The sequence below is a fragment of the Tetrao urogallus genome (genome assembly GCF_951394365.1).
Source record: "Tetrao urogallus genome assembly, chromosome: 22".
NCBI lineage: Eukaryota > Metazoa > Chordata > Aves > Galliformes > Phasianidae > Tetrao > Tetrao urogallus.
The window spans coordinates 6,583,567-6,607,426 of record NC_136835.1 but is presented as its reverse complement, the minus strand read 5'-3'; the positions used below and the strand labels follow the sequence as shown (position 1 = coordinate 6,607,426).

General features: G+C 45.0%; 4 protein-coding genes across 6 annotated transcripts in view; 2 read left to right on the top strand and 2 right to left on the bottom strand.

The window, feature by feature from the left end:
- Nucleotides 1-236: 236 nt before the first annotated feature.
- H2AX (H2A.X variant histone) lies at nucleotides 237-668 on the top strand (the record flags this gene model as incomplete). Its single annotated transcript, XM_079545764.1, has 1 exon — nucleotides 237-668. The coding sequence occupies one exon, from the start codon at nucleotides 237-239 to the stop codon at nucleotides 666-668; it is 432 nt and encodes a 143-aa protein (XP_079401890.1).
- A 1,139-nt stretch (nucleotides 669-1,807) lies between these two features.
- Nucleotides 1,808-11,063, bottom strand: HMBS (hydroxymethylbilane synthase; the record flags this gene model as incomplete). The annotated part of the gene is made up of 14 exons (XM_079545849.1): nucleotides 1,808-1,981; nucleotides 2,824-2,910; nucleotides 3,379-3,432; nucleotides 3,652-3,771; nucleotides 4,961-4,999; nucleotides 5,489-5,602; nucleotides 6,268-6,343; nucleotides 6,841-6,918; nucleotides 7,234-7,311; nucleotides 8,355-8,410; nucleotides 8,504-8,571; nucleotides 9,084-9,156; nucleotides 10,913-10,966; nucleotides 11,040-11,063. The coding sequence occupies 14 exons, from the start codon at nucleotides 11,061-11,063 to the stop codon at nucleotides 1,808-1,810; spliced, it is 1,095 nt and encodes a 364-aa protein (XP_079401975.1).
- Nucleotides 11,064-11,240: 177 nt separating this feature from the next.
- VPS11 (VPS11 core subunit of CORVET and HOPS complexes) lies at nucleotides 11,241-21,112 on the bottom strand (the record flags this gene model as incomplete). 3 transcript variants are annotated; one of them, XM_079545845.1, is made up of 16 exons in its annotated part: nucleotides 11,241-11,509; nucleotides 11,827-12,049; nucleotides 12,158-12,329; nucleotides 12,865-13,067; nucleotides 13,371-13,510; nucleotides 13,944-14,105; nucleotides 14,400-14,588; nucleotides 15,993-16,136; nucleotides 16,539-16,725; nucleotides 17,641-17,792; nucleotides 18,051-18,252; nucleotides 18,694-18,941; nucleotides 19,041-19,204; nucleotides 20,175-20,310; nucleotides 20,427-20,566; nucleotides 20,935-21,112. In XM_079545845.1, the coding sequence occupies 16 exons, from the start codon at nucleotides 21,110-21,112 to the stop codon at nucleotides 11,345-11,347; spliced, it is 2,805 nt and encodes a 934-aa protein (XP_079401971.1). In that variant the 3' UTR covers nucleotides 11,241-11,344. The 3 variants fall into 3 exon arrangements, with proteins under 3 accessions (XP_079401971.1, XP_079401972.1, XP_079401973.1); XM_079545846.1 differs by having other exon boundaries at nucleotides 20,427-20,568; nucleotides 20,952-21,112; XM_079545847.1 differs by having other exon boundaries at nucleotides 17,641-17,777; nucleotides 20,427-20,568; nucleotides 20,952-21,112.
- A 2,404-nt stretch (nucleotides 21,113-23,516) lies between these two features.
- SIK2 (salt inducible kinase 2) overlaps nucleotides 23,517-23,860 on the top strand; it is a gene marked incomplete at both ends in the record, with an annotated part of 42,144 nt that continues 41,800 nt past the window's right edge. The window contains one exon of the mRNA XM_079545899.1: nucleotides 23,517-23,666. Coding sequence (XP_079402025.1) covers nucleotides 23,517-23,666 — 150 coding nt within the window. The remainder of the gene's footprint in view (nucleotides 23,667-23,860) is intronic.

Sequence of the window (23,860 nt, the reverse complement as noted above, 5' to 3'; positions counted from 1 at the left end):
CGCCGTCGCCATTAGATAGGAGGTAAGCGCTAAGGAGTGGGGGCGGGCGCAAAGGCGGCCAGTCAGAGAGGAGGTTCACGCGACAGAGCACCAATAGCGAGGCGGCCTTGTGCTGTCCAATGAGCGGGGCCCTACTGTGCGGGAGGTTATAAAGAGACGGGTGGAGGCGTCCTCCCTTCGTCCCGCCGCAGAGCTGCTGAGTGTTCGGAGTGGTGCTCGGTCCGCTGCGAGACGCCATGTCTGGCCGAGGCAAAAGTGGCGGTAAGGCCCGAGCGAAGGCCAAGTCTCGTTCTTCTCGGGCCGGGCTGCAGTTCCCCGTCGGGCGTGTTCACCGGCTGCTACGGCGCGGACATTACGCGGAGCGGGTGGGCGCTGGCGCACCCGTTTATCTGGCGGCCGTGCTGGAGTACCTGACGGCCGAGATTCTAGAGCTGGCGGGCAACGCGGCCCGCGACAACAAGAAGACGCGCATCATCCCCCGCCACCTGCAGCTGGCGGTGCGCAACGACGAGGAGCTCAACAAGCTGCTGGGCGGTGTCACCATCGCGCAGGGTGGCGTCCTGCCCAACATCCAGGCCGTGCTGCTGCCCAAGAAGACGGGTGGGAGCGCCGCGAGCCCTGCCAAGGCCGGCAAGAAGGGCAGCGGGCAGCAGTCGCAGGAGTACTAGGCCGGGCTCCTTCCCTTCCTCCCCCCACCTCCCCCCAAGAACCACACAAAGGCCCTTTTCAGGGCCACTCCAATGTTCACTGGGAGAGCTGCGATCCGCGGGAGAGGAGAGGCGGGGGCTGCATCCAAATACCGGCGCAGGGCCCAGGGCAGTGCAGCTCCACGCCCGGAGGCCAACTACGAGGAGCAAGCGCTAGGCCGCGCTGCGGAGCAGGCAGGAAGCACCAGCAGCCGGCACTGGCTGCTCGAGTTCAGTTACAGAAACTGTAAATAGGTGACGTTCTTCGAACAGACTTACTCTTGGGTGCTTATAACATGACTGTTTCTCTGCTGTCAAATTCAGCAGATGTTGCACAGAAAATAAACAATGCTTCATTTCCAAACTGGAACCCTATAAATAGGTTATTTTGATGTTTCCTTAAGGCACTGCAACATGATAGTGCAAAACAACAGTTCAGCCGTGAACAGGGAAATAGCTCACAGCCTAGAGGGAAAGGCAAATTTCTTACTCTACAGGTCAAAGGTTACCAGTTATTGTATATCAATGCATATCCTCATACTACATCTACGTGGGATAAGTTGGCTAACCAGCTACCTAATAGTTCACTATGAACAAGTGACAAGGTTGTATTTAATAACTTAAAGCAACTCTGTAGCCAAAACTTATGAATATAGCATCTGGTAAATTCCCCATGAGGAATGCATTGGGAACCTAATGCTAGTCTCCTTCAACATTTCTGAAAATAACAGGCCCAAATAATCCGCAATTTCCCAAGTTCAGTGACTACAGAAAATACTACTTATTGTCAGCACAGCGCAGTACTGCAGTAACACCACTGTTTGGTCTGACTATAATCTGTATTTGATGCTTTGTTACTAAACGCAATAGGAGAACAATTACTACTATATCTGTCCAAACAATAAAAACTTGTTTAAGTTTCAGAGAGATTTTGCAACTTAGGTAAACTTCAATAAACATAACTCCAAGTTAGTTAGGTATTTCAAGTATTTTATGCCCAAATGTCAGACAAGGCTGGTGCAAATGTTAAAAACAAAAACCCCCCTTCCTCCAACAGCTGATTGAGCAGCTGTGAAGCCTGCAGCAAGAATTGTAACAATCTTGCTGCTCTCACTAGGGGCCTAGCAGGCATCGTTCAGCTGTCTTGCCACGCGAAGGATGTGCTTAGCTCCCTTGCTCAGAAGTAAACTAGCTAGTTCAATACCAAGATTCTCTGCAGCTTCTTGGGCCTGACCAGGGACGTTTTTGGCTGTGATGCCAACATGCTGCACATCATCATTCGGTCCATCTTCATTCTGCAAGAATAAACACATCAGTGTAAGGCTGTGGGAAGGAGTGGGCAATAAGTCTGCATTAAACTAGATATCACAGAATTGAACTCCCCTGAAAGCAGGTTCTTCCCTAGAGCAGATTGAACAGGAAACCATCCAGACAGGTTTCAAAAAACTCCAGCAAAGGAGACTCCCCCCCCACCTCTCTGGGCAACCTGTTTGTCAACCTTCTTCCTCATATCTGTATGAAATTTCTGGTGTACTAGTTTGTGCCCACTGTCCCTTGTCCTACCACTGTGCGCCACCCAAAAAAAAAAAAAAAAAAAAAAAAAAGCCTGGCCTCATCTGCTTGCTTGACTTTCATCCTTTAGGTATTAATAAGCATTGCTAAGACCCCCCCCAGCCTTTCTTCTCCAGGCTAAACAGCCCCAGGTCTCCAAGTCTTTCCTCATAATGGAAATGCTCTAGGCCTCTATCATCTTTGCAACCCTCCACTGGACTTGTTCCAGCAGTTCACTCTCTCTTCTGATTTGAGAAGCCCAGAACTAGACTGTTCCACATGTGGCCCCTGCAGTGCAGAAGGTATGAGAACCTCCCCTGCCCTGCTGGCCACGCTCTCTGTAACACACCCCAAGATACCACTGGCCTTCCTTGGCTTCAAGGGCACACTGCTGGCTCACTGAAAAATATTCAGCTAGAATCTGTGGTCTGAATAGCCTTTACAGCTGTATGCTGTGGACTCTCAGAACAATTAGCAGAACAACAAGGGAAAAACACCTGAAACTGAAGAACCTTTTGATCTCAAAATGTCTGGTTTTATCCTTCAGCTACAGGTTTGAATTTTGAGTCCAACATGCATTGCATACCTGTTGTGGATAATTAACGCTGGTCTGCATTGTTTCCTTAAGGCTATCAGACCCATCCAAACTGTAGACTGCACCTGTCAAATACAACTTGGAAAGACAGAAAGAGTTTACCACAAAACCAACCTAGACAGCAACACTTCTGCAGTCAGTCTAATCAGACTGCCAGTCTGATACAACTGTAATGCAAATAATCCTTGTTAGGGAAGATGCATCTTCCCAAGAAAGAAACCAAATACTTTCTAGCTTTCTACCTACTTAATTCATAATCTGTTGTATAAATGCACTGATTTTCCCAAGTCAAAAGGCAGACTTTGAGATCTCAGGGCAAACTTTGAAACGAGAGGATGAAAAAAAATCTAATTACCACAGTAAGGGTGTTTTCTAGGACTCAGCTTCTGTAACCAGAACTACTTTCTCATACTCCTGATTTGGACAGTAACCCTTATCTGCCCTACTCAGCTGTGAAGACATCTGCTGAGCTGAACCTCAGAGAACATGCACACACTGGAACAGTTTTTCATAAATAATTCCAGATACATACAAAATATTCCTCACCTGGCCATCTTTCAGCATGGTGTTAACTGCAACAGGGACACTACAGCCACCCTCCTGAAAACAGAACGACATTGAGTTTCCTCCCAGTGCATTCAAAGCAGAGGTTTCTGAAAAGTATATGCTGCACACAGTTCCACCTATTTCTGTTCAGGCACTTCCCAGTTCACAAGTTCTCCCTACTTAGCAGGTGTAACAGTCTTCCCACACCACGCCATCCGTTGCACAGAGCACTATTTGTTACTGTAAGCAGAAGGGCAAGGATAACACACGTACCAAATGTTTCATGAAAGCCCTCTCAGCAATGCAGCATAATACAGTTTCTCCATCATGCAGGACAGATACCATATTCAGCGTTTCTTGGTCTTTGGCTCGAACCTCCACTGCTAAAGCCCCCTGTAAGACAACAGTAATAACAGAACTCCTCAGCTTAAGTGTCTGTATGCACTCAGCATTGGTCATGAAACACAACTCAGAAGTCTGGATGCATTTCACTCAGGGAGCAGTATTTAAGTACATAGATTTTTCAGAAATTATTCAAGAAACAATCAACTGGTTGCAAGACATCTTGAAGCAACTGCTGTAAAGGGAAACTCAGGACTTAGACAAGTACTGAAGATCATACAGTCACCTGACATCTTTTCCTTAGCTCAACATCAGACCATATCCCTCTTCTGACTACATATATGCAAACACCTGCTCTGCTGTCACAACAGCATAAGAAAGTTGGATAAACGTGAGTTCTGCAACCTTGTCTGAAGATAACAGCAATCACAAACCAATTCTTTCCCAAATGGAAAACAAGACAAGAAAAAAAAAGTATAGTACATGACAAAGACATGATTAAAAAAAAGAAACACTATTTCTGGCTGATTTTTCACTTTCATCTGGCTGACTACCTTCAGTACTGTCATGGGATAACTTCAAAGCCGTCACTGTTTACTGCTTCCAACCTGTAAGTAACAGCAACAGCTGTTCATCAACCAGGAATTCATCCAGATTGGGAAACAACTGCATTACATTACAATAATGATTGCACTACAAAATGCACAGCCAGTTCAGGTTTCACAAATTTGATACCAACTATGCAACACTGTGTATAAGTTCAGCTACATGACCAGCACGGGCTGGAACAATTTGCCTAGAAACAAGAATGCTAACAACATGCCCCAAGGCGGGCGTTTCAGCTCTGCACAGCCAGAGAGTCAGGACACTGCATGGAAGGGAGTGCCACAGAACCGACACTACAGCGGCTTTGTACAGATAGCCCAGCACAGCACAAGACTAGCCCTGCCTCATACTTGCAGAGTTGTCCCAGGGTAGCTGCACCACACATTACCTTACCATTTACTATTTCTGTGGCTGATAGAAATCAAACCCCACTACACAGACTCACGGAGCTGACTTAATGTTCTTCACACGCTGAACATAAGGAGAGTAAGAGGCTGCAACAGAGATCACTGTAATTCTTCTTTGGCAATAAATACATCAGAAGTACTTGGTTGCCACAGTTAACCACCTGACATCACACTGCTGCTGGCTTTCCATATGCAGTCAGGCTTGAAGGACAAAAATGGTAACGTACCTGTCCCACAGCATACAGACAATCTTCAGGGCTCAGGAGCTGGAAGAAAGTAAAAACAGAGTTAAGTCATGTTGCACTTTTTAGAACATACAAAGGAAGAACTGAACTCCATGCATACTTCTAACACCACATTTGTGCCCAAGGGAAATATCACCTCCCCCTTCCCATGCCTCAGCGTTTCCATCTCAGAAAGTAGGATAAGGTACTATTCCTCACATTGACAGTAATATTTTATTCATTAGTTAATCAGAAAAAATCTTAGACATGCACTGTTTCACTGCACACATGAAATGCTATGACGTTACCATATTACAAACTGTTCCTGTAACACGAAAAGTATTGCATTTTGTAACTGTATACAAAAAGAAACAAGCAAAATTAAACCCTTCCTAAAGCAAATAACATCAAGCTAACGTGGCAATGGATTCAGCAGACTGCATGTGCACCTCTGATGGGACAATCACAAGGTCTGAAAATCAAGCAGGCAATAGCCTAGAAGAGAATGGGATTTTTTACTTTGACACTCACCTGACCAATGCGATTCTCCCAGCCCATTCTCTTCAATCCAGCAGCAGCCAGGATTATAGCACTGAAGTCTTCCTTCTCATCTAGCTTCTTCAAGCGGGTGTTTAAATTTCCTCTCTGTACAAGTGGTTAAGCAAGTAGAGAAACAGTATGCAGAGTCATACAATCACTTAGCATTCACTCGACTGTTTAAAGCCTCCAAATAAGAATCAGTCAAGGTATCATTCTGAAAGAAGTGCTAAATATGGACAATTGTTTCTTTGTTTCTGCTGATTAATATTTCATAACAATCCAAGCATGCTCTCTGAAAAGATACAAATGATGCACTTAAATGGCACATACCTGGCATCAAATAATTCTGCAGATCAATGAACTGGGTTACTGGGACTGAGGTAATGTGTTTTACCCCCACTTCAGTGGCACGTATCTAAACTAGCAGCCCAAAACACATTATAGATGTCATGGACTGATCAGCATTTGGCTGCCACTGTGACAAACTTAAGATAGACCTCCACTAAGCAGCCTTCAGAACATCGCTAAATATGAAATGCACCAGCATTTTGAATCTCAGCTAGATTAAAGCTAGGCCCTTTCTTTATAGAATCATGAGAAAACAACAGGACAAAATGCACTACAGAATGGGTTACAGGAGGCAGCCTTTGAGGAAGTGTGTTCCTGAAGATCAGGTACTGTATATCACCCTTGATTCTGGACTTTGTGTCAACTTCCATAATCCTTTCTGCAACTTTGTCCAGATTCAACATTTTGAAGCAAAAGGATACAATATCCCTGAATTCAAGCTGAGGGAACTTCTTTTTGAGCTGGGCTGCTCGCCGAAGTGAACTAGTTCCAATAACACTGTTTGGAAAAATTAAATCAATGAAATTTAGCATAAAACAGTACTTAGCTCCACCTGAATATACACCAGAAAATACCACAGAAAATATGTGCCCAAAAAAGCAACAAAGAAATCTGAATTGGCTGAGTGAGAACAAGAGAACAGACATGCAAGTTAGGATTCTGCTCTGGACGCACTGTCTGCACTGCATGCATCCTCCTGTAATGAGCACTACACAAAGGACCTCATATCCACTCTGGAGACTGAAGCAAGGTAGGGTCTCACTTGCATCTCAAGGGTGCACTACATCTCAAAGGTGGCTAATGACATTCAAAGTCAATTAACAACATTCTCATTAGCATAGCTCTTTTCAGCATATAGGTGCAGAAGCTAACTGAAGGCAGTGCAAAAACCACTGCAGGATAAGGAAAGCTCACTGATTCATCACTGGGAAATATGAACAAACTCCTCCTTTCTATTTTTTACGCTTTACTGACTTCCCCTTCTCCCTACTCACCTCTTTTCAGGAAGAAGACTGAGCGTTTTCCCACAGTTTTTGGGGTGAAAGACAACAGCATCAAGTGGGTTCTCTCTTCTGGGAGAAAAAAAAAAAAAAAAAAAAAAAAAGCAAGAGCAGAATGGCAGACATCATTTAACAGAAGGCCATTAAGATTAACAGTTCTGGTGCTGCTCCCTAAAGGAACCATCGTCTAGCTCCAAAAGGCTTCTCCTTTTTTAACAGCAAGGATTTCCAACAAACCTGCTGGCTACGGAACACTAGTTCTCCCACTATTTCAGAGAATAATCAAAGGTCAAACAACAAAGAAGATCTAAGCTGTTATTTTCTACCATTATCCACACTGCAAAATGTTAAGTCCCTCAGACAGTCAGGCTTTGCACGCATACTTACTTGCAAATAGCACCAATGGTAAAGCCAGGAGGAAGAGAAGTTGGCAGGTCCTTCAAGGAGTGAACTACCAGGTCAACTCTATGAATTAGAGAACAGTAATCACAACACTAAACAGATGTTGGGTCATGTAGTGCCAGAGACCCACAGTTAACAACAGGAAAGTGTAGATCCAATTCTTGGGATTAGTTTAGAAAAGAGAAAGAATGCTCAGAACTCTTTAGCCAGAATTACTACTAGACTTACATTAGCAATTCTGAAGAGCCATTTTACTTTTCTCTGCCTTTTCTAATCTGGAAAACTGAGATAATGCCTTCCTCCCAGTAGCAGTACAAGATACACTACAACCAGACTGAATTAGCGTAAGATACTAGAAATATTGACACAGAGACTCCCTTGAACCAGTATGCAACCAGTATGTTGACTGGTATCATGGTTCAATGTGAAAATAATAGCTAGCAAAGCAAACGCCATCTACTTCACTATAAGGGCAGCAACTTGTAAATGATTGAGCCTCCGGTATTTTTTTTCCACTGACTTTACTGGAAAATGCATTATCAAATGTGTATACTACAGATGCAGAAAGCATCTTTGCTTTTAAACATACTTTTATCAAGCCATAAGCACAACAGCCCTACTCAGGATATTTAAGAAAAAACACCAACCCTATATATTTGACTTTTCTGTAAGAAGAAATTACTCCAGAAAGCAGCACAACTTGCTCATATACAATTTAGTGAAATATTTAGCATATAGCACACTAACAAGCAGTATGTTACGCAGTATGCAAACCACAGAATACTGAAATACAGTAACAAAGTAGTAAAATAAAGAACATGTTTGCAAGCATGAATTAGATTACACACGCTCTGTTGCACAAGTAACGTACAAATCAGAGGAGAAAATATAAAAAAAAAATTGGGCAGACAGTCAGAACACCATTATTCCAAAACATGGCCTAAATCCAGGATAGGGAGTTTAAAAAAAGAAAAAAAAAAAAAAAGCATGTTGTATCAGAGAATTTCTTCCTTAATCAGAAAGAAGGAAACCAGATCACACTTATAGTATATAAAAAATAAATAATAAAAAAAAATGCCAGACAAGTAATAAAACTGAGCTCTTACTCATTTCTTTCAAGTGCATTTTCCAGCTCTTTGGTAAAGAGGCTCTTCTCCCCAATCTACATGTAAATGAAGAAAAATGAATCACAGAAGAAAACCCGCATCAAATACAATTACTTTTTTAAGTACTATATTTTTTAATTCATTCCCACCTGAAATAAATCCTTTACCTTAGACAGTGCTGTATCTAAGATCTTGTCTCCAGTTGTAGACATGGCAACTGCTCAGAGAATACAAAGCCATAGGCATCATCAGAGCACATTGACTGGTGATATCTACTTAATAGTAACAAGCAATACACACTACCACGCTGCAAACACAGACTTGAGACAGATTCAAGAGCAGCTCACTTCTAAGAATATGTTGTAAGTGAAATAGAGATTTCTTTCATGACTCAAAAACACAAAAGGAGAAAGAGGACAGGTTTCGGGAACAGCCAACTCTAAAGACATTGCCCAGATTCTCAAATAGAGCAATGTAACACCATATGCATGACAGATACAGGCCCTAATCAACAGGAGCTTGTGTAATCAATCCTTCTCCATTGGAGAATACCGGCAGCAGTTGCTCAGCTATGCAACCTAATAGAATTCAGACTGCTCTCTTAGATAACATGTGGCCAATTCACCTGCTCTTGACAATACCCTATTCACACATAGATAACTGCCTGGCTCCTGTTGCCACCCGACATCAGAGCAGCAACTGGAGGAGAAAAAACAAAACACCACTTACCAATCTCAAAGCAGAGCTCAGGGTAAAAGTCACGGAGCATCTCAACCACACAGTCAGTCTGAATCCGGGCTAGCTGCAATGAACACGAAAACAAAGCACTACGCAAAAAGCCTAAGCTACACAGCAGCTAGAGAGGACTTTGTCACTCTTTGATAGTCGTGCAGGCATGACCCACTATGTTCTCTAAGTTATAAGCATTAGAGAGAAGCAGCTCCAAATACAATAGGTCATGTATACAAATCCTTTGAGCCTGTAAGGTGACCAGAACATTTCACAGAACTTCTTTAAATCTAAGCAACAAAATAACCTCTCCCCATATCCAGCACTGCTGCGATCCGAGCATAACAAGTCAAAACAAAAACAATGTATTGAGTTAGGAAGAACAGCTGAAGCAAAAACGTGTTAGGATTCACACGCACTGCTTCCAGCTGCCCTAAAATCACTAGCTGTCCCCTAGGCAGAAGTTTCATTTCTCAGAGGCAATGTTATACATACACAGCATTTACGTAAGTGTACCTAACTAACCTTAAGGCGTTTTTCCTCAATGGAATGTCACTGCTGGAAGACAGGTGTTTATTGGGAAGCAAACAGAAAGGTAAGAAAAGCCTGTCATTCACCGAAGAAAGAAAAAGTCATATAACAGAAAGTAACTCCTGCTTTTTCTCAAACCATTAATTTTGTCGATATTGCATGCTGTTTTTTGTTTTTTTTGTTTTTTTGTTTTTTTTTTTTTTTTTTTTTTTTTTTTTTTTTTTTTAAGTCAGTATGATTTTTTTGGAGTCAGTATGATTTTGCCTCTAAAAGTTCTACAGGTACTGGCAAATATGAATTATTTAGCCTTGATAGGATCAAAATGCTATTCAGAAATTCTACAGACAAAAAAGTACCAGCTAAGGTCTGCACAAACAGCAAGCACCAGATCTTAAGGCAGAAAAGAAAAAAAAGAAGGCGGAGGCAAGCAAAACAAAAACAGAAGAATCAAGCAAGCACCTCTAACTACAGCGTTTCAGCTTCTTTCCTGGTAACGAGCTACATAGCCCGGAGCAATTAACTTTGTTCTCAAGACTCTAGCTTCCTTACATACAAAATGAGCATAGCTTGTGGCTTCCCATTGCAACCTCAGGTTAGAAAAAGTAGTAGCATGCGTGAGCCTATGATCTGTACTCTGAAGTCCGCATGTAATGCTTTCTCTCCCTCCTTGAAGTACCGAATCTTTCTTAGACCTCGCTACCAGAACGAACAAGTTTATCGCAGAACAAAGGCCTGAAGGACGGTTATCTTCTGCGAGTCAGCTCCTCCCTTGCTGCAGCAGGATGGCAAGAGATACCCACTGTATCTCCGGACAAATTCTTCCCCCGGCCTTTGGGAGGGCTGGAGTGTTTGGGGCGGGTCCCGCCTCACCTCTCCGCAAGAGCCGCGCCTGCCTCGCAATTCAATAAACAGAAAGATACCCGTTATCGTAGAAGGTGCCACGTTAACTCCGCAAATCGCACGAAAGAAGCGCTAATGAGAGCAAACAGCCCCACCGAGAAAAGCGTTCACAAGTTTTTTCTCGAGCTCTCAACAAACGACCCAGAACGGCTGAGCCCTCCCAGCAGCCGCTACCGAGTGCAGAGCTCCGAGGGAGCTCTGCTCTTCCCTGCAGACCTCGAGCAGGGGAGCAGCAGCACCTCCTGAGTCTCGCCTCCCTGAAGAGCACGGACGCCGCTCTCGCTTGCTTTTCGAGCACGAAAGCTGCTGGGACCCGGAGAAACGAAAGCATCCGCTTTCGTGCACAGCTGTCCAGGGCTACCTCGGGCTCCCCACACCCCCAACTCGCCACCGCCTACCTGGCTCCGGCGGGTACCCACGCGGATCGCCCTGTTGCCAATACCGTTCTCGCCCTGCAGCAACAATGCACTGTTAGCGGCCCCGCAGCTGGCCGCGCACCCTCCCTCCCGCCGGGACCCGACTCACCGCAGCCGGGCGTACCTCCGCCATGGCGCCGCTCCGCCTTCAGCTCTTCCCGGGGCGCCCCATGGCCCGGCCCCGCCCCGCCCCTCCGACGCGTCACTTCCGTCGGGGCCGTCCGTGCGACGGAGCCCCAGCCCCGCCTTTCCGCGGCGCCCGCCGTCGCCCGCGCTGCACTTCGCACGCTTCGGCGTAAAGCCGACTTGGTTCCATTTATTATTGGAGAGCGAAAGATGCGGGGGCGAAGCGCGCGCCCACGCCGTAAACCCGTACAACCCGAGAAGGCGCGCGGTGCAACGGGAACCCCCAGCTCAGGTACTACGCTTAGTGTGCATCAGCAGCTCCCTCTGGAGGCCAGCCTCAATGGTCGTAGCTGACTTTCCCAAAGGCAAATCTGTGATGAGGGTGAGCTTATTAAAAACACCTCGACCAAAGTAGTCAGCGACGACGGAAAAACCATCATTGGAGCACTTAAGCTGCAAGACACAAAGCAACGCCATCAGGAGCTGGCCAGAGGCCCTTGCCTCCAGAACATACCCTTTCATCCCTTCACTTACAGCCCCGTATTAGAGACATAGCAGTTTAAAACCACTGATTTGCTATTTCATGCAAATGCCACATATAGCAAGCTTTTCTGCCACTGAGTTATCTTAAGCGTGAAAGCTACTACCTTAGTTGCACTGGTTTATCTTTCATGTTTGCAGAACATCAAGGACTCTCTCTACTCCAGCTGCTGAATCATAAATCATTAAAAAAAGAAAAACACAAATCCACAGGGCAACAAATACCATACCTGATGCTGAAACTGATCATGCAGATCTCTCTTCTGCTCCTGGGCTCGGATCATGTCCATCACTTTGCGATTTTCAGGCATGCAAGTAGGACATTCTGAATCACTCTCAGAGTAGCTTTCAAAGCAGTGCTGGTGGAAGGAATGACCACACAGGAAATGGACCGAGGGCAGCTCCAGGGCACTGGTGCAAATGCTACACTTGGTCTTCTGAAAGATCTTGGGACTGAAACAATGACAGAAAACAGAAGGTCAAAAAAAAAAAAAAAAAGTGTATTTTTCTTTAGTTAGAAAATAATATTCCAATATAAGACAAGAGATCACAGTCCTGCACCTTGCTTTTAGCTCTTCAATCTCTTGACGGATCCTTGTAGTTTCGTCCCGGTATTTTTGAATTTTCTGCCCATCTTGCTCTATCTGGCAGCTCTGCTTCTGCAGCTTGTTGACAAGATAATCCTTAATCACAGACAATGTGGCTGTGGAGTTGTGAGCCAGTGTCTGCACAACTGAGGATAACTCAACGTTAGTTTAAATGCAAGTGAAGAAAATTGCCACTACACTCATCATGACTCGACAGCCTACTCTCCATTAAAAGGAAACCAACAGGCAAAAAACTTCCCACACTCCTACTGAATTAGAAAACTTATTTAAAGATGCAATTTCAGCTTGCTCTCTACAGGGCCCCAACCTCCAAAGCCATGACTGGGAGCACATTTAAATAGCCCAGACCAAAAGGGCAAAGGAAAAATCTAGTGGACTGAGCTCTATTTCAACTTCTCCGCCCATCTACAGAAAGAGCTTAAGATGCCCTTCACCTCTCCACACTGAGGGAATAGAAATAAAACAGACACCTCCGCAACTGATACAGCAGATCTTTCTTCCCCAAATTGCGAAGCTGCCACTGGCATCACCTTTTCCTCTACAGCAGATTGTCATTTCAATTGGTGGGCTCAAGTTTCATTGATACTTCTCTCACATTCTTAGTCTACAGATGCCATAAAAGCCTTTTTGTTACCCCAACATTAGGCCACATATTATTACCAAGAAGTGGAGGCATAAGATTCTTGTTCTCTATGTGTTTTAACACTGCAGCAATATACTCCTTGCAGTCTTCCTCCTTCCGTGCAAAGTAGCCAAGAGCCTGTTCCCAAAGACAAGCCTCTTGGTCCCCGTACAACTCGCACACTTCAATCACTTTCTTGTACTGCTCGTTCTGCATGTGGTAATGCATGATCTGTTGAAAACTAAAGAAAGCAACATGTCAGTTGCAAAAATCTATCTTTTGAAAGGTTATAGGGGCCTCATGTTTCCACTCAGCCACACAATGCCCAAACATCCCCACAGAAGCCAAGACTGGTCTGCCATCTGTCCTCTAGATCACTGTCCTGCTCCAAAAGAAGGATATTTTCAGCTGAGCAGTGATGTACGCAGTTTCTGTCCTGAGATACTCAAGAGGTCCTTACCATTGTAGGGCAGGGGCATTTATGGCTCAGAAATCCCTGAGATGGGGCAAGCAACAGGACTCTGGGGAGAAAAGCAATACTCACAGTTTGCCCTGTTCATAGAGGTAGAGGACACCATCCTTGAAATTGTGCATCTGACATAAGACCAAGGCCTTATCAAAGACTGTTTTGAATCTTCCACTCTTCAGGAGAGTGAGTGCTTCATCGTGCAGCTTCTCCTTGATCTGTGGAAAACAGGAATGGAATGGCAGGGGAGAAGAAACAGAACAGTTTTGCACCAATATCTGAAAACAATTTGCAGCTTTTCTAGAGAGAAGCAAAGTTCTGATGTTTGCTCTTTACCCTTTTTAAGCAATAAAGACAATTTATTTTACCCTAACAGCCAGCACCTTCAAAGATTAAGGCAAGCATATCCAATTTCATGAAAAAGACATTTACCCACATTGCATTGTCTGGAATCTGTATGCATACAAAATACACTTGCCTCACTGAAATAAGTATTCTCTCAGCCAGTAGGCTGCATTCCCATTTGTCACTACAACATGAGAATTGCCTTATATTAACGCCTATCTGGAGAGGTTATGGAGTTGGCAGGAATGCAAACAGAATTCCCAAACACCAAAGCTTTATCTCAAAATAGAAAACCAAAGATCAAACCTGCTTATCTAGTTCATGTGCCCAATTCTGGAGACGAAGTTCCAATAAAGTGTCATATACACCCTGTGGAGAGTCAGACTGCACCTCAGTCATGTGCTCCAGAAAAGCCTTCAGTTCTCGGGAGTTGTTTGCAAAGACTGGAATGAACTCCTCAGAATTGGCCTGCAAAATAACCATAAAAAAAACTTGACCGACCACCCACCCAGTCACAGCCAGACAGGCAGTTCTTCCCTGAAATTTGTACAGCTCACTCCCAGAATGACCCATAACAGATACATCACAATACAATTACTGCAGTGATCAGTTCTGAGCAGTAACTTTAGACAGTTTCATCATTAAGACTACCAACACGCTACAAGGTGGCCCCTCATTATGCCTAGAATGTCAGGCATGCAGGAGCACTCGCTACAAAGTTTCTGTTACTAAGCAGTACCTCTCAGTCAAAGCAAACTATACCTTTTTTCCTTCCAGGATCCCAGGGCCTTCACTGTTCCCTGATGGCTGGTAATCAGTGCAAAGGTTCTTCAATAGTTCCGTTGTCTCTTTAGGGACATGGTGCATCAGGATTTTACCATATCGCTTCATGTTACTCTCCGCTTGATCAAAAGGCAGTTTTCCAATGTAGTGCAAAGCCTCTTGATAGTTCTGTAGAGGCAGCCAGCAAGGATCACATGACATCAGCCTCTACTCTCCACAATGATGTTAGCACAAACAGCATTCAAGATATGCTGCAAGTATGTCAGAAACAACATCTGCTCTAAATTAACACCTAATGTTACTATTCCTGATTGTTTACATCCTCAGGGAGACAGGCTGGCTGTGACCAGGGGAAAGAAATCGACTATAAGAGGGCTCTGTCAGTAATTGATTTGAGAACACTGTAAAAAAAAAAAAAAAGCGCAAGAACAAAAAAGAATAACACTGAATCAGAACCAGTAGGCCACTGATTTCCACCTGAAGTCCACTGTACAGTCCAGAAGCAGAACACCAAGAGACAAACAACACCATGTGCTGCTACTGCCTTAACAGTCCCATAAGCATACTAGCTACAGGGAAGAGGCTCATAGAGAGGATCATAGAATCACAAGGTTGGAAAGGACCTACAAGTTCATCTAGTTCAACCATCCTCCTATCACCACTACTACCCACTAAGCTACTAAACCATATCGTATAGCACCTCCAAACGTTTCCTGAGAAACGCCAGGGACAGTGACTTCATCTCCCTGAGCAGGCCATTCCAGTGCCTAACAACTCATTGAGAGAAGTTTTTCTTTATGTCTAATGTAAATCTTCCCCGCACAGTTTGTGGCCATTTCCTTAGCTCCTATTTGTTATCTGGAAAAAGAGGCCAACCCCCTTGTACAATTACTGAATATACCGATGTTATGGTATAGCAGCATAAAATTAATGAATATACAGATGTTATGGTATAACAGAGAGCTTGGCTATGTAGCTGTTAGGTACACTCACCCGCATCCTGGGCTCACGTAGGAAAATCCAGTGGAGTGGATCTCCAGAAGAGATCCTTCCCCGCTGGTGATCAGCTCTTATATGGGTCTAGGAGAGGTGCAGCCAGGCTCCACCCCTTCCGGCAGCACAGGTGGATTGCCTTCACCTATGCTCCGTGGCTGACTCATTGCTCACCTCAGGTGATTAATCAGAGGTTCAGCCTGTGATTCAGCAGTCCCCATACACTCCTCCTCATCACAACCTCCCTTCAGGAAGATGTAGATAGAGTGCAATGAGCTCTCCCCAAGCCTCCTCCTCTTCTCTAGATGAAACAATCCCAGCTCCCTCAGCCACTCCTCATAAGATTTGTGCTCTATACTCTTCATCAGTTTCACTGCTCTTCTCTGGACATGTTCCAGGGCCTCAATGTCCATGTAGTGAGGGGCCCAAAACTTAACACTGTACTCAAGGTGTGGCCTCACCAGAGCTGAGTACAGGTGGAGTAAGAGCTGAGGACAGTGAAATAAGATTCTTACCAGCAAAGGAGGCTAGAGAAGCAATATTCACATCAGTAAGAACACAAGAGCAATAACACTTCACCTTAATGTCTTCTAGCTGGATTTTGAGGTACCATTCATGATGGGCATGCTTTTCTGCCAAGTACACAGCATGGGAGTAGTAACCTGCTTGACGAAGCACCTTGATTGCTGTTTCCACATCAAAGCGAACTTCACTCTCACTAGCCTATAACAGAAGCAGAAAGATTGTGGGCTGTAGGAATTATGCCAAGGAACAAGCAGAAATTATTTGTGTTTGAAAAGGAAAGCCAGAGCACTGATAATTTAATACCTCTCGAGCAAGGAAAAAATCACGTGCCGAAAGAAAGTAGTAGTTCATCCACCTCTCAGTGAACAGCTAGTCACGCTAACAAAAGCCAGCACATCTCAAACTGGAATAGCAAGCCAGCAAAACTGAGAATGCAACTAAGAGCTTGGAAATAAAGCATCACAAATAAAAGCAGTGGGGCACAAATTAATTCTTTTCCTTCTCAACAGCCCCACAGGAGACAATTTACACTGTTACCACCTCTCCCTCTTAATTATCATGAAATAATGCAAAATTCTTAAGTCACCACCTTCCCGTTACCTTAATGAACTCCTCCAATTTGGTGCTATCCTTGAGTTTAGTATAGCAGTTCAGCAGAAGTGTAGTATGGTCTGCATTGGCAAGAGATTGCAGGTGGAGTGTCTGCAGATAAGCAGTGAGATTGTGGATGCGCTGAGCATCTAGGAATTTCCGAATAACATAAGATGGTTCCAATTTCCCTATAGTTCTGGGAGAGGAAAAGTCATGTTACAATAGATCATACACAGCCAGGGAATCAAAAAGCCAAGAGAAATTCATAACAGAACCCTGAACTTCAGACACTAACTCACCTGTGACTACTCAGCTATAACAGTAACAAGCAGTTATGCTCCAAGACCACCCACACAGAGAAATAAACATCTCTATGAAGGTTGAAACTGAGAAGACATCAGTAGCACATAGGAAGTTTGTGTTCCTTTAAAGGCTCCCATGAGAAGATGGGCTGCACTCCAGCCACAGCTAATTGATAAGCCCAAGAAGGAAACATAAGACTAATCTTCCTTTCTTTTAGTCACGTAACTCAGTCTTATCTGAGCGCTCACATCCACATGCAGCAGTTTAGCCACAGTTACCCCACTACTTGGGGCAAGTTTTCAATTCGATATGTGCTGACATCGCCCGGGTACAGGACTCCAGAATTTCGGTTCTACATGAATGTAGCACTACAAGTTTTTAGTAAGCCTCAGAACAGACTGCTCTAATTATTATAAAACCTGACATGTGTAAACTGATATTAGTATGATCATATTCCAAAAAGACTGCCATACTGATCAAATCACACTGCCCACCTTACACTGCATCTTCACACTGACAGTGCTTTTTGTACTTACATAAACTTTCACATTCTACAATTTCACAACGTCCTTTTACATACACAATAACTTGTACGGTACACAGCATTCCAAGAGAGAATAATCCTTTGATTACAGTAACATTATCTGTCCCCACTCCATCCCAATTTGACCTGTATTTTCCTCTCTATTTGCAGAGCTTTCACTATGAGTCATGCCTTCTGGCTCCAAGGGCTTAAACAGAAAAATCAAGACTCTCGTAAGCTCCCATCTATGCTACACTGCCCTTGCTCTGAACAACCACTGCTTACCGGATATATTGCTGGATGGCTCCATCATGGTTCCCCTTGTTATAGAGATGATCACCATACTGCCGGAAAATCTCTGACAAGCCATCACTGTCCAAGTGGTGACTCTTGGCTAGATTAATGGCCATTTCAAATAAGTTCTTTCTGAAGAGCATCTATTAGAATTCAGCATAAGAGCAGTATGAGGGAAATACCACATCCCAAAACCTGCCTGGAAAACAATCTGTTTCTTTTTGGTGCTGGACAGGTACATACAGTGAGGCTCTGCACACTGGTTAGGTTGGAGAGTTGGGAAGTCACTTGTTAACACTGTAACATGTCTACCTGAACCTTTCCACTTCTTTCATCTGTATAGCCAGTACAAGCGCCCCCACAGACATAAAGCAAACTAATAACATAACAGATTCACATGCCTCAAGTTTGGTTTGGGCATCCTTCTCCTGCAGTGCATGGATCTTCCCATCTCTGGTCAGAACATACAAAGAACCCCATTCTGCTAAGACATCTACTACATCATCAAAGATTGAACTGTACGCAATGAATTTGTTGCACAAGTCGTAGATATTCAGAACTTGTTTGTCTGAATTCTGTGCCTCATTTCCAGCAAACTCCGACCTGGAGAGCAGAAGAAAGTTTTTTAGATTTTTAGAAAATAAGGTTCATATGACCCAAATACATTTGATACCTACACAATCTAAGGATGCTGAGAGAACAAGATAAGTGAGAAGCGTCTTGACAATTAAACAAGGTGGAGCCATGTGCAAAACATCACGTATTTATCCACGAGTGTGATTGGTGTGCTAGACTGAAACATTCACATGAGCAGAAAGAAATCCCCCATGTTCAGCATGCTTGACTGCACTGCACTAGCAACAGAAGTTAATTAGTATTTGGGTCTTGATTCATCTTGAAACTCATTGACAACACTATCGTCAGTCCCTAGAGCAAAGTTTCACAGGGAAGGGGAGAAAAAAAAAAAAAGAAAAAAAAAAAAAGAGGGAAAGCCAGAAACTGCAACAATTAAATAGAATATTCAACTATTCCAAGGAAACATACTTAGGAGAAGTTTTTCGGTCCTTGGAGACAATGATGAGGTACCCCCGATACCAGTGAACAATCAGCTTTTGTCCCTCAAAAGCAAAGCAGGGGCCTCGTTCATCTGGTTGATAAAGGTACACACATTCATTTCCTGCTACAATGAACTGGAGGTCCTGGGAGGGGTCGCTCAGAGAAGAACAGTGCAATCCACAGCCATGAGTGTCCAGCTCCAGATGAGAATAGTCTTTCACAGAAAGCAGGTAGGACTACGGAGAAAATACAAGGTTTTGGGGCTTACCTGAAATAGACTCTGAAGGCAGTGCAATTGTAAGTCAGATTCTCACTTTTTCAAATTAATTTCCCACCTGGATGTTCTCTGTGGTCACCACAAACAGATGCGTTGTTTTGCCAGACTGTCGAAAAGCAAGACCAGTAACTGGGTAACTGCCTTCATGTAGGATCTGGGTCTTACTATGCCGATCTCGAGTGATGTCTCCTTTTGTAAGCACAACACTCCCATCTGCAAAACCTTATGAAAAGGATAGATCAAACTGTTCACTTCTGTGGCACACTTGAAATATTATCCAGGGCGAGTTAGTACAGATGCAGCCAATGACAAAAATCTGCTTGCCAGCAAAGTATCAAGCTCCTAAACTGCTGCAGGCTCTCAATTAAATACCTACCAATCTCTCCCCACACGTGACGTCACTGTTCGATGCTCAACTTGTTCTCCCCCATCATGAACTTCACTTGCAGGTTGTTTTTGTTTGGGTCTTCCTATATTTAGCTTTAAGAATAGCCCTTTCATCATCTAATTTTAACTATCAGTTATCTCACTTAAAGCACGCTACACACAAAAGAAACAGTTTTCACAGTTTGCTGACAGCATCAATCCAGTAAACTGTTCCAAGTCACAGCACTAATAATGGAAGGTCACAGCACTAACAATGGAAAGACTTAATTTCAATGCAGAGACTAACTCGCAGAAACAGTTTGTAGCCTTGCTACATTCCCGCTCTTATTTTAAGCAAGCAACATTTAAAAGGCACAATTAAAGCAGAACAAATGGAGATTGGCTTTGTGCTTTAAGAAAGTTTCCACACAGTATATGGGGGGGGAAACACCCTAGCATTATTTATGAAAAAAAAACAATGCTATTCTCTGTGCTGGTACTAAACTTAGACTGTCTATAACTATTATTATCATACACTTATTGACTTGCAGGAACAAAAAACATCAACTGAAAAGATCTGCTTCTCTATGAGATATCAAAATTGTTACAATCATACACACAAGCATAAGCTAAAATTATGTATTTATTTCCTTAAGGCCTCCAGTAGCACATAATACACGACCCCTCTGTATGAAAAGAGCATAAAAACAGTTTAAGAACAATGAAAATGTTCTACAATGGTTTTTGTTTTACACATTCATTTTCCATACATCAGAATACAGACAATAATACATTTCTTAAATTATTACAGGTCAGCTATACTTACCAATAGCCATGAAATTCAGATTCTCATGGACAGTAAGACAGGACACAACCGTGGGCTTGTTACCTGGTATCGCTGGAAAAATTCGTGTGCAAAGAGGATTGCCACCATCTCGTTTTTCCAGATTCCATACTTTAACCTCAAAACAATAAATATTACATTAACAAAAAACAAAACAAAACATGAGATATTAGAAACAAACTACTTAATAATTAACTGTAATACCAGTATCTTTTCCTTTGCCATTTAACTTACCAAAGGGTTAATGCCCTCTTCATCCTCACCAACAGAAACTAAGATGCTGTGCTGCTTCAGCTGGTATAGGTGCGTTACCCTTAACTTGTAAGCTTGGAAACCACTGAGTTGAAGTGAGCGAGGCAAAAACCAGATTCGACCTTCCATATGTACATCACAATTAAGGAATATAAAGGAAAAGGTAAAAATGAAGTGAAAAACAACCCTCACCACCACCCACACCTCTAAGAACACCAGAATCAAAATCTTAAAAGCTCCTTGTTGTTGACCTCTGGGAAGCCTACAGCAAATATACTTTTGCTGTCACCTACGAGAACCAAAACAGATGGCAACAGTTCTGTAACGTGCAAGGGGCAGAGAAGCCGAAGAAGCTGCCGCATACCCGACTCTGGAGCACTACTAGGCCCGCCTCGGAGCTCAGCCCGCGCCACAAAGCGCAGATCTCTCCTCGCGGCGCAGTGGCGCAGCCCACGAACCCGGTGCAGGCCAAATGGCCCGGCCCCATCACTCCTGCCGCCGCCGCACAGGATATCTCCGAACACAAGGTTACCCCGGCCTGAATCACAGACCGTGATGCCCGGAGGCAACACGAAGGGCTTTCCACCAGCCCCCTCCGGCCCCGGCGGCTCCTTCACCATCTCTCTGTCGAAGAAGACAAAGCGGCGCCACTGCAGGTAGGCGGCCATATTGGTCGAGCTCCTCACGTGACCAACTTCCCAACCCCCTTCGTGTCACGAGACGAAGGACGCTGGAACGCGCGATCTGGCGCACTGCGCGTGTGCTGCCGCGCGAGCCAGAGGCGCTGCGGTGCGCGGGTGCTGGTCTGGGAACGGCTGGGCTAATCGTCTGATGTGGCTCGCTGTTTGAAATACGCTCGTAGAAACTTACTCCTTGAGAAAGTATGCTTTGGTAATTGCAAACTGAATCAGTTTTTTAGTTTACTTTACATGGTGCCGTAAACTTTTCTGGCTAGTTTTACATTTCCCACTGGAACAATTTTGCATTAAACTGTTACGAAGCAACCTGTAATAAACAGCAGCTCCTTGAATTCAATTCTCACTATTGTCAGTGGCTTGATCCCCTATATAGCCCGGTAAGGAAATTTGGTAGCAAAGGAATTTGACACCAAAACAAAAATACAAAAAAAGAAAGCTTTATGAATAATAGCACGCGTATGTTACTTCTGAAGTCTCTCCAGTTTTTTGTAAAATCTTAAATTGCTCTTCCATTTAGTCATGGTGCATATTATCCAGCAGTCCAACATACTGCAGTTTTGTTGCTTCACAACCAATATCTTCCACCAGCTCGACCTTAGAAAATTCAGAACTTTAGTACTCACTGTTGTGTTTTGTTCTCATTTTACAGATTAAAATATAAGCCCAATTACTGCCAGATGTAATGCCAGGGTGCTGATCTGGAGCTGGGAAAAAGTAACATTACCTGCATCTTATCCACAGCTTCGGATACAGATGGCAATCCTGGTTCTTAGCCTAGCTTTATTTCTATCTACTACAAGCCACCCTATCCTACTTCAGGCACGTAACCCAGGCACTGCTCCCAGCCTCAGCCACCGCGGTGCGGCAGAGTACCCCGAGCAGTGCGGGGTACAGAGACACTGACCGCGAGAGGGCACAAGCGCTCCATAGCTGTCGGAGCTACAGCGAGAGTTGCCCACCCTGTGAAGAACACCGATGCTGCTGAGAGACACTTAAGGACGTTTTTGTAACTATGGTCCCTCTAGCAGAGAGAAGAAATACTTCTATAACAGGAATTTCGGGCCAAAAGCGACATCATACCGTGCAGTGCTTAAAGTTCCTGCAAAGTAAAATCTTTAAAATAAATAAAATATTTAATAATATAATAAATAAAAAGTGATTTTTGGACCAATGTTATAAGACTTACATGAAAGCAGTAAAGAATAAAACTAATTTTTGACTAAGAGAAAAGTTAAATAGTATTTTATGCAATTGCAATGGGAAACAGAAAAGCACAATAGAAGGATATTAGAAAAGGAAAAGTGCTCACCTGTCTCTGAAAATCTCAGCTCACTAGAAAGACTCCACAAGGGATGGATCTCTAACCAGAGAACCTTCCTTAGCGGCAGTCAGCCCTTAAAAGAGGTCTAAGAGAGGTGCAGCCATGCTCCACTCCTTCTGGTCACATCGCTGAACTGCCTTCACCTGTGCTCCCAGGGTTGACTGGGTCTTTTCCCCAGGTGCTCAATCAGTGGTTCATGCCAAGATCAACAGTTCCCATACAGCAATGTAGGGCTGCTTTGATCACACCGAGCTTGTATCATGCTGGAATTATTCATGGAGTCACAGAACCATTCCAGGTTGGAAAAGACCTCTGAGACCCACAATGCCAAGCTCAACCCACCCCCACCAATGGTCACTGCCCACACCCCCCAGCACCACATCCCCATGGTTCTGGGATGACAGAAGGGACGGGTGGTAGGATTCCACCACCTCCACGGGCAGTCTGCACCAGTCCAACGCCAGTACTTTGGAGACGAAACCTTCTCTAATATCCAATCTGAAAGTTCAGTCAGCGTCTAAGAGTTCTGAAACAAAAATGCAGCTTTAGACAGGGAGAAAAGGAGCTCGGATGTGTCAGAAGAGTGGGTGCCATCGCTTTCTCTCCCCCTGACGCGGAACAAAAAGGGCGCGGCAGCCCCACGGCTGTTTCCAGGCTGCTGGAGATACTGTGGGGAATACGAAGGCCTCGCTCAGCCCGGGGTCGGCTACGCCTACGGCAAGCGGCTCCCCGATAGGGAAAGCACAAAGAATGCATGCTGCTACAACCCGGCGGCATCGGCGCAGCGATTCCCGACGACGCCTACCCGCGACTGAAGCCAGAAGCAACCACTCTGCAACTCCTGGGCCGCGGCGGAGGGGTCGGAGGCACCCGAGGGGCTGCGAAGCTCCGCCCTCACCCCGCGCACGGTTGCCGCGGCGACGCCCCGCCCCCGTGACGCGCGCAGTGACGCGCGGTTGGTGGAGGCGGGCGCAGGGGGCGGGGCGGCGCGGCCCGCGGGGCGCCGCAGACAGAGAAGAGCCGCCCGAGCCGCTGCCGCCCCCTGCGCCCAGCATGGTAATGGCCGAGCCTCGGCGGCCCCCCCCGCTGCTGCCCCGCGGGCCCGGGCCCGTCCGCGTCGGCTTCTACGACATTGAGGGCACGTTGGGCAAGGGTAACTTCGCCGTGGTCAAGCTGGCGCGGCACCGCATCACGCGCAGCGAGGTGAGGCGCGGCCCCGCCGCCCCCGCTCCTCTCCCGGGCCTGGGCTGCGGACTGCGAGTTTAGCTGCGGGTAGACGGCGGCCGCGGGTCCGTTCGGGGTCCGCTGGGGCCGGCAATCTTAGGGCCGGCAACCTTGGGGCCAGGAGGCGGTTAGGGCCGGGAGGAGCGGAGCGGCCGCGCCCCGCCCGTGCCGCT